This window comes from Vombatus ursinus, unplaced genomic scaffold, assembly GCF_900497805.2.
Source record: "Vombatus ursinus unplaced genomic scaffold, bare-nosed wombat genome assembly UNPS02014811.1, whole genome shotgun sequence".
NCBI classification, from domain to species: domain Eukaryota; kingdom Metazoa; phylum Chordata; class Mammalia; order Diprotodontia; family Vombatidae; genus Vombatus; species Vombatus ursinus.
This window is the reverse complement of record NW_020954589.1, coordinates 6,947,588-6,963,659: the sequence shown is the minus strand read 5'-3', so window position 1 is coordinate 6,963,659 and position 16,072 is coordinate 6,947,588. Positions and strand designations below refer to the sequence as shown.

The window sequence follows — 16,072 nt, the reverse complement described above, 5'->3', positions numbered from 1 at the left end:
CACACACACACACACACACACACACACACACACACACACACACACACACACAGCCCCCACACTGTCATTTCTACCTTAACAGTACCTTTTATGTACATCCCCTTCTCACCACTCACACAGCCACCATCCTAGTTCAGGCCCTCACTACCTCTCACCTGGACTATTGCAATAGCCTTCTTCTTGGTCTTTCTGCCTCAAGTCTCTCCTCACTACGATCCATCCTCCATTCAGCCTCCAAAGTGATCTTCCTGAGCCACAGCTCTGACCATGTCACCCCAGTAGCTCCAGGATCAGCTCTAAGGTCCTCTCTTTCGCATTTAAAGCCATTCCCCAATCTGGTCCTTTTCTTTCTGTCTTCCTCTTCTTACACTGTACTCCGTCCCACCCACTGTATGATCTAGCTGTACTGTCTTACGTGCTGTTCTTTACACACTCCAGCTCCTTATTCCATGGCTTTGCACTGACTGTTGCCTAGGTACAGAGTACTCTGCCCCCTCATCTCCACCTCTTAGCTTCCCTGGCTTCCTTTAAGACTCAGCTCAGATCCCACCTTCTACAGGACGCCCTTCCTGGTCCCTCTAGATGCTAATTCCTTCCCTCTGAGATTACCTTTCACCTACCCTGTACGTAGCTAGTATGTGCCAAATTATTTGCATGTCGTCTTCCCCCATTAAAATAGAAGCTTCTTCGGGAAGGGACCCTTTTTTTGTCTTTCTTTGTATCCTCAGAGTGCCTGGCGTATAATTATTGCTCAATAGAGGCTTGTTGACTGACTGACTAACCCTTTTTCCCACCTGCCAGGCTGGAGCAAATATCAATGCTGTGGATAAGCTGCAGCGGACCCCTCTGATGGAGGCTGTGGCCAACAATCACGTGGAGGCCGCTCGATACATGGTGCAGCGAGGAGGCTGTGTCTATAGCAAGGTGGGGGCCTTGGCTGGCTGGCACAGTTGAACTAGTCTGAGTGGCATAGTGGGAGATGTGGCAAGGGGTTATAGATAAGGTGAAAGACAAAGAACAGGAGGTAGCTGTTGTGTTCCTTGGGGGCAAGGGCTCTGTAAACTTGAATGAGAAAAAAAATTGCATTTTTATTTTTAGTAGCCCCTAACTGAAATTTAACATTTCCTTCAAATATTTTTTGTAAGCATCAATTGTCTGAGGCTGAATTTGAACTCAGGTCCTCCTGACTCCAAGGCTACTGTGCCACCTACCTGCCCCTCCTTCAAATATTTAAAAACCGCATTCTGAGGAGTCCATAGGTTTCACTGGGCTGCCAGAGGGGAACTGTGTCTCCCTGCCTTGTCCGTGCTCTACCCACCCCTCAAAAAGAAGTTTGAGTACCCCTGCTTGGGGTATTAAAGGTCTGTGTGCACCTGTCTTCCCAGGAGGAAGATGGTTCTACTTGTCTTCACCACGCAGCTAAGATTGGCAACCTGGAGATGGTCAGCCTGCTGCTCAGCACTGGCCAAGTGGATGTAAATGCTCAGGTCAGTGACCAGCGGTTCTCCCGCTCGCCTCTGTTTCCCTACTTTGTCGTTTAGTTGTTCAAAGTGTTTCTGTGTCTCCAGCCTCTGCCTCTCCCCCCTCACCTTTTTGTGTATGCTCTTTTTTCATTCATTCTCCCATATCTCTTCTTCTTTGTCTCTGACTCTTTTTCCCTGCACAGTGGTGGTGACTTATTCTCTGTCTCTGCCTGTCACTGTCTGTTCTCTGGTGCCACTTACTGCCTGAGCCCCACCTCCATCGCGTGTATCTCTCCCTCCCTCCCTGGGTTGTTCTCTGTCTTTGTTGGTGTCCCATCACTAGTCTCTCCCATACTGTCTCATTCTCCCTCCAGATTGCTCCCCTCCCAGCCTCTATCTCCCATGTATCTCTCTTGCTCTTTTCTTGATATCTCTCCTTCCTTGTTTGTGTTTTTCTATGTCTCTCCTTCAGTGTGTGTGTGTGTGTGTGTGTGTGTGTGTGTGTGTGTGTGTGTCTCTCTCTCTCTTTCTCTCTCTCTCTCTCAGAAGGGGAGACTCTGAGAGAAGGGGAAACCCATGCCTCCCTTTTTAACCAGATACAGCTATAGGAGACCTGACTGGGCCCCAACACTCACCTGCCTCTTTTTACTCCTTCCAGGATAATGGGGGCTGGACACCCATCATTTGGGCAGCTGAACATAAACATATTGAAGTTATTCGAATGCTGTTGACCCGAGGAGCAGATGTTACCCTCACTGACAATGTAAGAGAAAACATGTGGGTACCCAAGGGTGGAGGGAAAGTAGGGTGATACCTTGGAATCCTTGGATATTTCACATTGCTTCATTTTGTACTTCTCTGACTTAGGATATGCTATTGGGTATTGGTTTTACCCTTATTCATGTCATAACCCTATACTATACCATAAGCCCTATGATGGCAGGAACTAAGTCTTACTTAATCTTTGAACATCTTCAGTGCCCAGCGTGTGATTGGTCATTGTTTGTTTCTCTTTTTTCACTTTAACTGAGACTTGGGGTCCTGAACCAACTCCTGTATCTTTCCCTTGCCCTCAGGAAGAGAACATCTGTTTGCACTGGGCATCCTTCACAGGCAGTGCTGCTATTGCTGAGGTCCTACTGAATGCCCGCTGTGACCTCCATGCAGTCAACTATCATGGCGATACACCCTTGCATATCGCTGCTAGAGAGAGCTACCACGACTGTGTGCTGTGAGCATCTCCCACACCCCAGAGCCTGTGCCCTGGCTTCCCCATTCTTCCTCCTCTCTTACCTTCTGTCCATCCCTCTCCTGTGTCTTTGGATTGGTGTCTTTCCCCTGCTTCTGTCTTTGCCTCTTCTGCCACATATTCCTTACTGCTTTCCTTGTTCTATCCCTTCAGGCTTTTCCTGTCCCGGGGTGCAGACCCAGAGTTACGGAACAAAGAAGGAGATACGGCATGGGACCTGACCCCTGAGCGCTCAGATGTCTGGGTAGCCCTGCAGCTCAACCGAAAGCTTCGCCTTGGTGTGGGTAACCGAGTACTGCGGACAGAAAAGATCATTTGCAGGTGGGGGTTCCCAGAGTCGCCTGTCCATTAATTGTTGCCCCCCAAGGGTCTGGGGTGGGGGTCTCATCCCCTCAGCCATACTGCTTCTCTTCCCCCTAGAGATGTAGCTCGAGGTTACGAGAACGTGCCAATCCCCTGTGTCAATGGGGTGGATGGGGAGCCATGCCCAGAAGATTACAAATACATTTCTGAGAACTGTGAAACTTCAACTATGAATATTGACCGAAACATCACACACCTGCAGGTAAGTGGGGTGGGAAAGATCCCCCAGACTTCTTGATATCCTAATTCTAACACTTTAGAGATCCTTAGCCAATTTCCTCATTCACCTCCAATAACGTCAGAGCGTACCCTCTTAGCCCAGTCCCATTGCCAACTCCTGACAGCTCTACCCAGTGTTGTTCCCATGCCATGTAGACAAAAGCCTGATGATCTCTGACAGAATGAGGGCTCTGGGCCGTGGAGGGGGAGCGTTCTAGAGGCTGGAGGGCAGGACACCTGAGTCCTGGGCTTAGAGGATTATGACCCCAGTGTCCTCACCCCCAGCACTGCACCTGCGTGGATGACTGCTCGAGCTCCAACTGTCTCTGTGGCCAACTCAGTATACGGTGCTGGTACGACAAGGTGAGTAAGCTCTAAAGAGCCCTCGTGTCACTGGCAGGAATCCTTCCCCCAACTGCCCATGTTTATTTTCTGTCCCTTCCTAGGGAGGAGGAGCTATCCAGGATAGACTGGGGCTCAGAGAGGAGGAAGCCTTCCCTTCATGGGGCTTCTCTCTCCCCTCCCCCTGATCCCAAACCAAGGGCAACTGGGAAACTGCCAAGAAAGTGACTATGCCATTTTTGTTGGTATATGCAAATAACCTTCAAATGGCCCTGTATTTGTCCTGCTTCTTATACAAACATGCCCTCCTCCCCCTCCTCCCTCAACTAGCCTGTCTCTTCTCACCTCTCCCCTTTACCTCTGGAACCAGGACGGACGTCTGCTTCAGGAATTTAATAAGATTGAGCCCCCCCTGATCTTTGAATGTAACCAGGCCTGCGCCTGCTGGAGAAGCTGCAAGAATCGAGTGGTACAGAGTGGTATCAAGTGAGGACACCTGCCTTTCAGCCTCTCACTTCTCCCAGACCCTGGGGACCCAGGCATCCTTAATTCCCTACTGCAGTTTTAGCCCCTTTTCTTTTTTTTTCTTTTTCTTTTTTTTTTTTAAGGCAGTTGGGGTTAAGTGACTCACCCAGGGTCACACAGTTAGTGTCAAGTGTTTGGTCTGAGGTTGGATTTGAACTCAGGTCCTCCTGACTTCAGGGCCAGTGCTCTATCCACTGCGCCACCTAGCTGCCCCTCTTTAGCCCCTTTTCTTGAGTGAAGTGTGGGTAGTGGGGCACCCTTTGGTCCTAGGACTCTCGTTTCCCTCCCCATGACACACCTTCCCATATTTTTCTCCTTGGGATGTCCCTCTGACAGATACAATGGAAAGAGTACTGGATTTTGAACCTGGGTTCAAATCCCACCTCTGACTGGGAGTTGTTTCTGAGTGACCTTGAGCAAGACACTTTACTTTTCTGGGCTCCTTGGTTTTCCTCATCTGTTGCTGAGAGAGGTACTCTAGATAAGCCCCTGAGGTCCCTTCCAGCTCTAAATCTAGACCCCTGTCACAATACTCTATGCCTTCTCCCTTCTCCCCACCCTCCAGGGTTCGGCTACAGCTCTACCGTACTGCCAAGATGGGTTGGGGTGTCCGTGCGTTGCAGACCATACCTCAGGGTACCTTCATCTGCGAGTGAGTGTGCTGGGGCCCACGCACAAGGAGCATGGAAGGGTTTGAGGAGGGCAAGGGCTGGGACTTTTTGGTGGAATGAAAAGGGGAGGCTATCTGATGTGTGGATAGAAGGCCAGACTTGACTCAAGATGGCCTGGCTTCAGGTCATACCCCTTGACATACTAACTTTGTGACCCTGAACAAATTATTTAAACCTCTTAGTGCCTTCAGGCACCATTTAGAAGACTAAATTACGGAATAGTTGCTGACCTGCATTGGTGGAAAAAATTTTCACAAAAGGCATTCCTTACAGCCGAGAAATCACAGGCCTAGACAAAAAAAAAAATTGAGGTTGGATCATAGCTTTAGATAGAGGTGAAAGTGGCTTTAGAGGTCATCTAATCCAACCCTCTCATTGTACAGATAAGGAAGTAGGCTCAGAGATTAAGTGACTTGGTCATAGTCACAAAAATACTAAAGGAGGGAGGGGTAAAATTTGAATTGGGTCCTCAAATTCCAAACAAGAGCCCCTTCCCCTAAACATATGTCCACACCTGCTCACTATGAATTTGTGCTGTTTCACCTCTTCCCTTGCTGTTACTTACCAGTCCTGTTATTCACCTACTTTTAATTCCCTAGTATACTTTGCATTACTGTTATTACACAGCTTCTCAATGTCCAGTCCCCTCTTTCTCTGAACAGACAATTTCACTAAGTGCTTTAATAAGAAAATAAAAATCGTCCTATTCTGAGCTGTCTCACCTTCCTAACTTACCACCCCATGTCTCTTCATCCACCCTCACCTATCTCAAAAGAAGAGTTGTCTTTCCTCTTTTTCCAAGTATAAATCTGTCCACCTAAACTCATGATCCTGCCCGGTGACACCCTGCCTTACTTCATGGTCCCCTCCCCTTTCCCGATTCCTTCTGGACCTTGGCATTTCTATCATACTTCAGTCTCTAGTTTGATTCTTCTACCCTCCCCTCCTTTTTAAAAATATTTGAACGGCACTTTCAAACTACTGCCCTGTCTTTTCCCTTTTTAAAAAACAAATATTTTATTTGTTTTAATCCACCAAAATCAACCTTCTCACCCTCTCACCTCAACTCTCCTCCCCATTGAGAACATGAGAAAAATAAAATCCATTACAAACATGTATAGTCACTCAAAATAAATATATACATTGACCATGTCCAAAAAATATTAAGTCTCATTCTGCATTTTGAGTCATTCACCTCTGTATCAGAAGGTAAGTAGCACATTTCCTTATTAATCATCTGGAATCCTGATTGGTTATTACGCTGTACTATGTTCAGCCTGTTTCTCATTTGTGGGCACTCCCTCATTCCTGTCCCTTCCCCACCCCTCCCCTCTTGTTTTCCTATTGAGCAAAATGGATTTTTGTACCCAACTTTGTATGTGTGTATTCTTGCTTCTGTGGATAAGTTCTGATGACTATAAGGTTCAAGTGTAAGCCATTACCCATCCGCCCATGCCCTTTTATATATAGATGTCTATCTTTGCACCTTGGTTATGTGAAATAATTATCCTTAACCTTTTTCCTTCTTCCTGGGTGTATTCTTTTTTCCCTATGCTTTCCTTAAGATCTTCAAGACATAAAAAGAACCCCTCCCAGGCTTTATCTGATTGTACTCTCTGATGATAAGATTCAGGGGAGATAATCTTACCAACTCCCCATATCTAAATGTAAGCAGTTTATCTTTGTTTAGTTTTTTATCATTGTTCATTCATGTTTATGTTTCTTTATGCTTCTCTTCACTTTTATGTTTGAACTAATGAGTTTCTCTTCAGCTCCTCTCTTTATCAGAGATGCTTGGAAATCTTCTAGTTCATTTTTTCCCCCTGTAGAATTTTAGTCAGTTTTCTAGGTAAGTTTTGGCTGAAAATCCCTATCTTCTACCTTCTGCAATATTATATTCCAAGTTTCCTGCCTTGTAGTGGTGGCTGCCAAATCGTGTGTGATTCTGACGCTATGTCTCCTCAGTATTTTGAATCCTTTCTTTCTGTTTCCAGTATTTTTTCTTTGACCCAGAAGGTTCCTAGCAGTTTTCATTTGGGCCTTTCTTTCTGGAAGTGACTGCTGGATTCTTTCTATTTCCATTTTGCTCTTTGATTCTAAGAAATAATAAGCAGTTTTAAGATTTCTTGAAATAGAATGTCTAGGGCCCTTTTTTTGGTCACAGTGTTTAGACAGTCTAGTGATTCTTTAATTTTTTTCTTGATCTATTTCCAGATCAGTTGTTTTTGCTATGAGATACTTTGCATTTTCTTCCCCCCTCCCTTTTTTTTTCCAGTCTTTTGACTTTGTTTTAATATTTCTCGTTGCCTCATGAAGTTATTGGCTTCTGTTTGGTCTGTTGGGGGAGGTTTTGTACTTCTTGTGGCAAGGTGTTAATTCCCTTTCCAGTTCTTTTTTCCATAGCTTTTTCATTTCTTTTTCTAATTTTTTCCTCAAGATTTTCATTCCATTTTTATAAAAATATTTTTAACTCTTTTTAAACTCTTGCTTCGTTTCTTCCACCATAATAGCTCTTTATGGTGGGGGTTTTTTTTTTCCATTCTTCCAGCCCACTTCCTGACTTTGGACTAAATATTAGGGCAAGGCTCTCTCGCACTTTTGGAAGGAAGGTCTGGGCTGGTCCAACAAAGCTGTTGGTTGGCACCTGTCCTTGTGACAGTGCCCCAACATGGGTGTGTGATCTCCTTTTGTGGTGGTGTGCAGCCTGTCCCTGGGCATTGGAGTCTTCCGTTTGTGACAGTTGCCCCTGCTCTGACCCTGTTCCTAGTGTCTACAGATCTCTCTGTCTCCCTGTGCTGACCTGGTCCAGATAAATGATGCACTGTGACTTTTTCTGGATTTCTCCATCAGGATTCAGGCTGGTGAATTTTATAGATCTGTTTGGAGGAGTTGTAGACAGGAGCTCAGCTGCCTTACTTCCTGCTACTCTACTATCCTGGTTTTACCCCTTTAATCTCCCCATTTAACGTTCTAGTTTCTCTAGAGAGTCATCTTAATGGCCAGTGCTTCCACTTTATCATGCCCAACTCTCCTTAACCCCTTGCAGCCTGGCTTTTACCCCTACCAGAAAACCAAAACCATTCTCACAGAGGTCACCAGTAATCTTATCCACCATATCCACTGGCCCTTTAAAAAGTCTTCATCCCTCTTAATCTTTTTTTTAAAGGCAGTCAGGGTTAAGTGACTTGCCCAGAGTCATGTAGCTAGTAAGTGTCAGAGGCTGGATTTGAACTCAGGTCCTCCTGATTCCAAGGCCAGTGCTCGATCCACTGCACCACCTAGTTGTCCCCATTCCCCTTAATTTTGATCATCTTCCCAATACTTGATGCTGTTGACCACTCACTCTTACTGAATACTCTCCTCCTTTGGCCTTCATGACATCATCTTCTCCTGGTCCTTCTGATGCCATTCCTTATCATTCCTTTTTTCTCTTTCATTCCCTGACTCTTCTTCCTCATCCTACCCCTGAAATGTAGTTCTTTCCTCAGAGCTTAGCTGTTGGCCTTTTTTTGTCTTACCCTTCCCCCCTCTGCACACACACTTACTTCTCCTTTCTTCCCCTTTCTTCTCCCCTTCGGACCTTAAGACCTCATCTACTCTCATGCTCTCATGGCCTCTACTGTCATCTCCCAAATCTACATTTTTAATCCTGACCCTCTCCTGACCTTTAGTCCTACATCTTCAGCTTTCTGCTAGAAGTTTCCACATTAATGTTCCAGTAGCCTTCATATTCATCAATATACCAAACTCCTCATCATCTTCTCTCTAAAAGTGACCACCTAGTTGCCTCAACCCCAAACCTGTCACCTTGTAGTCCTGCCTTCTTTTTTGCCCATCACGTCTAGTAGTCAGTCTCCAAGTCCTGCAAGTTGTCCTTCGATTGCTTATATCTGTTTTTTTCTTTTCTACCCCCACTGCCACCTGCCATGTCCAGCTTCTAAATGTAGCTCAGTCACAGAATATTTACCACGATTTCCTAGCTGATTTCTCTTCTTCTAGTCTCTCCCCCACTTAAAAATCTATTCTAAACATACTACTAGATTAATTCCATTAATCCATTCAACCAACACTGTCTTCCCAAAGCATCACTATTAACATGTCTATCATATCACTGTCTTGCTCAAAAGTATTCAGAAACCCCTCACTTAACTTGGCATTCAAGACTACTATAGTCTATACTCGCCCTCTATGCCGTTAAGCTTCCCCTTCCCCATTACTTCCTTGTTCTTATTCTACTCAATTAAACAATAAATTCATTTAACATCTATTACACACCTATAGTCCCATCCTTTATGAATTCTGAAGTCTGATAAGGAGGTAGGGCATAAACACAGAATTCTAATTCACAGTATTATAGAAGTACATTAGAAGTGCCTTGTAGGGTTACTGAGATCAAGGAAGGCTTCATAGAGGGGGGTAGCATCTAAATTGGAAGGATAGGTAAATGCTGACAGGTGATAGACTCAAGATGCAGAATGAGATAGGCAGTTTTGGATATGGCCACTTCAAGAATTTGTTTTGTTTGACTATAACTATTTGTTACAAGGATCTTGCTTTTATTTTTTTCCCCGGTGGAAGGGAGGGTACAAACTGAGAAAATGAAATTTAAAATAAAGGATGAGTAAAAGCCCATTAGTGTTATTTAATGAGAGCTAAAGACCAGGATTCAGATCTCATCTTTGAGCCCCCAACTGTACCTCTCAGTGTCCCCAGGCAGCTCTGTTAAGACCATAAGGTACAGAGGAGATGCTGAAAAGGTTCCCTACTCCCATGAAATCATAGGTCTCAGAACTCCTCTCTTCCCTCTACTGGATTAGGTATGTTGGGGAACTGATCTCAGATGCCGAGGCAGATGTTCGAGAAGATGATTCTTACCTCTTTGACCTGGACAATAAAGTGAGTAGATTGGGATGAGGGGGGAGGCCTTACCCTGTTTCCTCTCCGGCGCCTCCCTTAAATCTTGAGTTGGGTCAGCAAGAAGTGATACAGCATCAATAACTATGTTGAGACTTCGGCCCAGTCGCAAGGTGTGAGATGGGGGAGGTAACCAATCCACATTCTCTCCAGGATGGAGAGGTGTACTGCATCGATGCCCGATACTATGGCAACATCAGTCGTTTTATCAATCATTTGTGTGACCCTAACATCATCCCTGTTCGAGTCTTCATGCTGCACCAAGACCTCAGGTTCCCCCGAATTGCCTTCTTCAGTTCTCGAGACATCCGGACGGGCGAGGAGCTAGGGTGAGGGGGATGTAAGGGTTCCCTGTGGTGGCTGGAAGGGTAGGCTGCTGGATCTTTAATGAGGCATCCAGGTGTAGTCCCTAGAGAGTCGAGGGAGGGGAAGCACGGGGCCCAGGAGACCTGGGTTCCAGAGGTAGCATCCAAATCCCACAATAAGCTCTGCCACCTCTCTACCTGTATGACTTTGGGAAAGTTGTCACATCCCAGCTCTAAAATGAGGAATTGGGGCCAGATCATGGGTTTTAACCTGTGGAGTCTGTGGATAGATGGATTTGGATAGGGGAAAAAACGACATCTTTATTTTCACTTAACCTGTACTGAACATCTCTTTCAATTATGAATGTAGGCAACAAACCCATAGTAATAGGCTTCTATAGACTGTCAAAGTGGCCCACGACACAAAACAATTTAAGGACCCCTGGACTAAATTATCTCTAAGGTCCTTTTGAACTCTAAATTTTATGATCCTATGACCCTAATGTCCTCTCTGCTAGCCTTTGGAGGGGTCCTCAGGTACTCTGGCATTCTCGCAGAATCCCCCAGGTGACTCTGGCAAAGAGCACACAGACCCCACTCCTTGCCCCCTAAAGGTTTGTATTTGCTGTTGTCTCCAATCTTGGGTTGGGTTTTAACATGAGGCTTGGGCCTAGTTGACCAGAGCTTGAGTCCTTAAAAAGTGGCCAAAGAGGATGAAAGCTTCTGGGGTGGGTAGGTGGGCAGATGAAAAACCTGGGAAGACTTTTTGAGGTCTGGATCCCAAGTTCCCCTGATCTTCCTGGCAGGTTTGACTATGGCGACCGGTTCTGGGACATTAAGAGCAAGTATTTCACCTGTCAGTGTGGCTCTGAAAAATGCAAGCACTCAGCAGAGGCCATCGCCCTGGAGCAGAGCCGCCTGGCCCGCCTGGATCCCCACCCAGAACTGATTGCTGACCTTGGGTCCTTACCCTCCCTCAGTTCCTGACCCCAGATCCAGTGACTTCTGGGGGGCTTCCTCACAAAGTTTCTTCTCCTGGGAATTGTTCTCACCCCTCAGAACTAGCTGCCTTTTTCCTGCCCACACACTGTCCCAAGCCATTCCTGTTCATTTGTATCACCTGTTTTGAAAGTGGGATACTCTTCCCCATCACCAAGGGATGATGGTGTCCTGTTCTGCCATAATGATAATGATTGATTCCCAGACCCAGTTCCCCACTTTGGGACAAAAGTGACCTCCTCTATATTCCCCACTCCCCATCAGACAGACAGACAGACACACACACACACACACACACACACATACACACCACACACACACACACACCCCCCATACAACCCATCACACACATACACCTGAAGGTGGAATTGGATTAAAGAAAGGGCATCTTTGGGGATCTGAACACCCAGCTGGGGTGTATATCCTACAGCAGGCTGACTTCCCTAGAAAGCCCAGGGCACTCTGTGCTCTCCCATCCTGAACATTGCCTCCTCCCCCATATCACTTGACCACCATCACCCCACTCCCTGGCAATTTTTTTTTCTCAATAAATGTTTGGGTTTGGTTATAAGCTGTCTTAGTCTTAGTAAGGGGTGGGGTGGGGCAGGGCACCAGATAAGGTATTAAGAAGAGAATAGGAGTCCCGCTGCCTGGGAAGAGGAACAAGGAGGGTGGATAGGTATCAGCTCTGGCAGAATCCAAGAAATTGGAGAAAAATGAAAAACAGCTATTGAGTTGGAGAAAAAAAGATTTGGGAGTATCAGGATATGGTTAGCTCCTGTGGGACAGGTGACCCTTGTTCTTTGAGACAGATTATTCAAACTTCTCACTGGAATAGAACTGTATTAATTTACATCCATTTTTGAAGAGGCTCTGAGTATTGTTTAAGGTCAGGTTGCCCAGAGCCTAGCCCCAGTTTCAGCCACCTCCCTAACCCCCACCCCAGTTTATGTTGTTAAAGATCCAGAACAGGGAAAGTTTTAAGTTGGGTACTGGTAGGCCGGGGCTTTAGGACCACAGGTGAGTGGGAGGGGTGGAAATGGTGACATAAGCAAAGGAGGTGGGGCTGAGAGGCAAGCAGCAGGTAAGACATTAGTTCCCTAGAGAAGGCAACAGTTACTCTGGAGCCTTCCTGTAGTCATGGGGAAGGAACAAGATGAGAAGGAGGTTTATGGTAAGGCTTGGGGCCAGATGCCTAGGACCCGGAGGGTTGAAGGGTCTGGTTAAGGGAAAGCATGGGTTTATGGGATCACGAGAGGAGCTAGATCCCTGGGACTTCAAGGGGAATATAGGGAAATGGGCTGAAGAATTACTGAAGGGCTGGATCCCTGGAACTCTAAAGGGAGCAGAGGCTCCCTAGGTTTGGAGGGGCAAAGGAAGCTGGACATAGGTAAATTATTGAGTTCTTTGAGGAGAAAGGGCAGGAGTTAAAAGGATGGATACTTGAGTCTCTGGAGGCTGGTAAGAACTATGTGCTTGGGTCCTTGAGAGCTGGATGGAGGAATGGGCAGGTGGATTCCTCTGAGGGTTAGAGGGGAGAAAGGACTCCTGGGTCCCTCTGGAGCTTAGAGGAAAAATCCCCTCAGGAGACTTAACATCTAGGTTCCTGGTGGCTGGGGGAAGGTGGATTCTTGGATTCCATAGAGGAGAGACTGGGAAACTGAACGCCTGAGTTACTAAAGTGAGAGGAGGATTAGAGGAAAAGGGCCATTGAGAGCAACAAATGCCTGTGTCCATTCCTATAGGGAATCAGAAAGGGGGAGGGTTCATCCCCTGGACTTCCTGGAGACGGCTACAGGTCAATGATTGACCTCTTTTATAAGAAAGAAGAACAGAGTCCAATGGAATTGGGAAAAACAGACACCTTCCCACAACCTTCTTGCTACTCTCTTTTCCCTTGCCCTTGGCCCTTTCCAATACTTTTCTCCCCTACCCTAATACTTCCAAAGGACCCTGGAACTCTCATGACTGCCTCTTCCTCTCCCACCGTGTGTGCTTAAGTGCAGGTGCTCCACAGAGTTTGTGTCCACAATCTGAGCAATACAGTTTCAGCTAGGCTGAGGAGGAAAGATATCCATACCCCTAAGACGGATGAGGAGCATCCCAAGGGTTAATTCTTTGTGTTTATACAATCTGGAGTCCCCTGATGAAAATGATGCCAGCCTCCTGGTCTCCCTCCCAGCAGCTGCTCCTCATGCGCTGGGGGACAGGAATGAGGAGTTCGTACTGGAAATGCTTGCCCAGAGGGCTAATAAAGAAATGAAAACTGCCTAGGAGGAAGGTGGAAGGTGGTGGGTTGAGAGTACCAGAGAGATTGATGGAGACTGGAGAGAAGATGGATAGATCCAGAATGACAAGAGGTCCAAATTAGACTGGAGAGAAAGAGTCCTAACTGGGGGGAGGGAGCAAGGTGAAGGCCATTTCCTGGGCTTCACCCAGGCCATGGAGGTATGAACCAGGAAAAGGTCTGATAAGCATATAGACCCAAGGCGGGGCTGGGGGAGGAGTTCCCACTGCCTGTTAACCTGGCTTTCCCAACTCCTTTTACTTTATCCTGCTCCATTCCCTCTCACTCTTATCTCCGTCCCCTTCTCCCAGTCTCTCCCTCACCATCTCTCCCTCTCTGTCTTTCTTTGTCTCTCTTCTTTCTCTGTCTCTCCTCTCTCTTTATCTCCCTCTCTGTCCCTCTATCTCCCTCCCTCTCTCTCCCAGGCTTTCTTTTCCTTCACTCTGCCACTTGTGAAAGGGGGTACTTGGCAGCAGGGAGAGGGGCAAAAGGTCTTGGGCTAGCCTATAAGAAGGGAAGGAATTTGTTCTGGGGAAGACAAGATTGACCCACAAACATGACAACCATTCTATGCTAACCTGTGTGGTTCTGAGTCTCTGCTTACCTCACTCTCCCCTCAGGGACGTCTGCCAAATATGATCCCACTTTCAGAGGCCCCATCAAGAACAGGTAACATCTCTCCCCTTTCAAAATTCCTATTCCCAGATATACCCACACACACAAACTTCTCTCCAATTCTCCAACAACATTAACCCCCATTAGCCTCATCCTCACTGCCTTGAAAAAAATCTTTTTCGTCTCTCATTCTCTCTAGGAGCTGCACTGATGTGATCTGTTGTGTCCTCTTCCTGGTGTTCATTGCAGGCTACATTGTTGTGGGGCTTGTGGGTGAGCTTTTCCCTTCCCAGAATCTAAAGGTGGAGAGACGGGTGACGAAGAGACCAAATCCCTAACACCACGGCCGTCCTCTACCTCTCCGTTTCTTTGTCCCTCAGCCTGGTTATATGGAGATCCTCGCCAAGTTCTTTATCCCAGGAACTCTACGGGGGCCTACTGTGGGATTGGAGAGAACAGGTGAGAGGACTTGAAAGCTTGGGTCCCTGAGGGAAGGAGGGGCTGAGGATGGATGCTCTTCTTCCACCTGAAATTAGCTCCCTCCTCCCCTCCTACTTGAAGAATCCTCCCCCATCCTTCAAGACCCACCTTGAGTCCCACCTTCTCCATCAAGTCCTCCTGACTTCTCCAGCCCATAGAGAGCTCTCCTCGCTCAGTGCCCACATTATTCTTAAAGTCAGCACTGTATCATTTGGCACCCAGTTATCTGTTTTGTGTCAATCTTTGTGTCTTGTTACCCCCTAGATTATAAGCTCCTTGAGGCAGAGACAATATATTTCCTCCCCAACAGCTCAGGGCTTGGTACCAAATAGTTAATTGTAGGGCCTTTTTTTTCCCTCTATAAAATGACAGGGTTTGTACTAGATCTTTAAGATCCCTACCACCCCAGGTCCTATGGGGCCAAATCAATTCAACAAACGTTTCTTAAATGACCAAAGCATTATACAGGCAATACAAAAAATAAAAAATAGCACAATACATACTCTCAAGGAGCTTACAATCTATAAAATCTATAGTATATGTTAGAAAATTATTCAGCATATAGGGAAGTTTAAACTTTATCACCTGAGAGATTCAAGGAAGGAAAATGTGGTACTTTGGAGGAAACACTGATTCCTGGCTCAGAGGGCCCAAGCTCCAAAGGACTTGAAATAGTTGTTGCTATTCAGTGGTGTCCAACTCTTCGTGACCCCATTTGGGTTTTCTTGGCAAAGATACTAGAGTGGTTTGCCATTTCCTTCTCCAGCTTATTTTACAGAGGAGGAAACTGAGGCAAACAGGGTTAAGGGACTTGCCCAGGGTCACACAGCTAGTAAATGAGCCCAGATTTGAACTCTGGAAGATGAGTCTTCCTGACTGCAGGCCCTGAACTCTATCCACTTCGCCACCGAGCACCCGTTGAAGTAGATAGCCTTTGCAAAATCGTTTCCAGCTCTAGATCTATGAATGAGCCTCTGATTCTCTGAGTCTGCCGCTGACTGACCAGGTCTTATGGCCCTGACCTTTCTCCTTACAGAGAGAAGCCATACCTCTATTACTTCAATATCCTCAGCTGTATCACGGCTACTAATATCATTACAGCCACTATGGATGGACTTCAGTGCCCTACGACCCAGGTCAGAGCCTGAAATCTGGGGAGCCTCTTGGGAATCCCATGTCCTTTCCCTGCCCTGGGAACCCAAATCGAGCACTGGATTTGAAGTCAGGAAACCCAGGTTTCAATCCCAGCTCTGTTATTTACTCCTTGTGACCTTGAAAAAAATCACTTAACCTCTCTGGGCCTTACCTCAGTTGGATTAAATGATCTATAAGGTCCTTTCCAGCTCTAACTCATCATCCTTTGACCTGGATGTCCACTTCCCCAACCCTCAGAGAGTTCCTTGTGGATCTTAGCATGTTCTCTCTTAGCCCCTAAGAATGTCCTAGGAGACTCTGGCAAATAGCTCCCTGTCATACCCTACCTCTCTACCTTGCACAGATTTGTGTTTCTTCCTGCCCCAAACGGTATTGGATGGTGAATCTTGATCAGAGCAATCAGCCTGTGAAGGACGTCTTCAATTCAACCCTGATGTTTTGCCAGCCCAGTGTTGATCTAGAAATGGTGAGCCAGCAAACACACA

General features: G+C 46.5%; 2 protein-coding genes across 6 annotated transcripts in view; both read left to right on the top strand.

Moving 5' to 3' along the window:
* EHMT2 (euchromatic histone lysine methyltransferase 2) overlaps positions 1-11,621 on the top strand; it is a 20,280-nt gene extending 8,659 nt beyond the window's left edge. For all 5 annotated transcript variants that reach the window (XM_027876491.1, XM_027876495.1, XM_027876494.1 and 2 more), the window contains 12 exons: positions 802-924; positions 1,386-1,487; positions 2,122-2,226; positions 2,540-2,694; positions 2,866-3,033; positions 3,133-3,277; positions 3,580-3,657; positions 4,007-4,122; positions 4,727-4,813; positions 9,650-9,728; positions 9,900-10,075; positions 10,858-11,621. In XM_027876491.1, coding sequence (XP_027732292.1) covers positions 802-924; positions 1,386-1,487; positions 2,122-2,226; positions 2,540-2,694; positions 2,866-3,033; positions 3,133-3,277; positions 3,580-3,657; positions 4,007-4,122; positions 4,727-4,813; positions 9,650-9,728; positions 9,900-10,075; positions 10,858-11,038 — 1,515 coding nt within the window. In that variant the 3' untranslated portion in view covers positions 11,039-11,621. The remainder of the gene's footprint in view (positions 1-801; positions 925-1,385; positions 1,488-2,121; positions 2,227-2,539; positions 2,695-2,865; positions 3,034-3,132; positions 3,278-3,579; positions 3,658-4,006; positions 4,123-4,726; positions 4,814-9,649; positions 9,729-9,899; positions 10,076-10,857) is intronic.
* Positions 11,622-12,163: 542 nt separating this feature from the next.
* The window catches only part of SLC44A4 (solute carrier family 44 member 4), a 13,866-nt gene continuing 9,957 nt past the window's right edge, over positions 12,164-16,072 (top strand). Inside the window, exons 1-6 of the mRNA XM_027876751.1 lie at positions 12,164-12,224; positions 13,958-14,006; positions 14,152-14,225; positions 14,333-14,411; positions 15,469-15,568; positions 15,931-16,053. Of these exons, the coding sequence (XP_027732552.1) occupies positions 12,191-12,224; positions 13,958-14,006; positions 14,152-14,225; positions 14,333-14,411; positions 15,469-15,568; positions 15,931-16,053 (459 nt within the window). The 5' untranslated portion in view covers positions 12,164-12,190. The remainder of the gene's footprint in view (positions 12,225-13,957; positions 14,007-14,151; positions 14,226-14,332; positions 14,412-15,468; positions 15,569-15,930; positions 16,054-16,072) is intronic.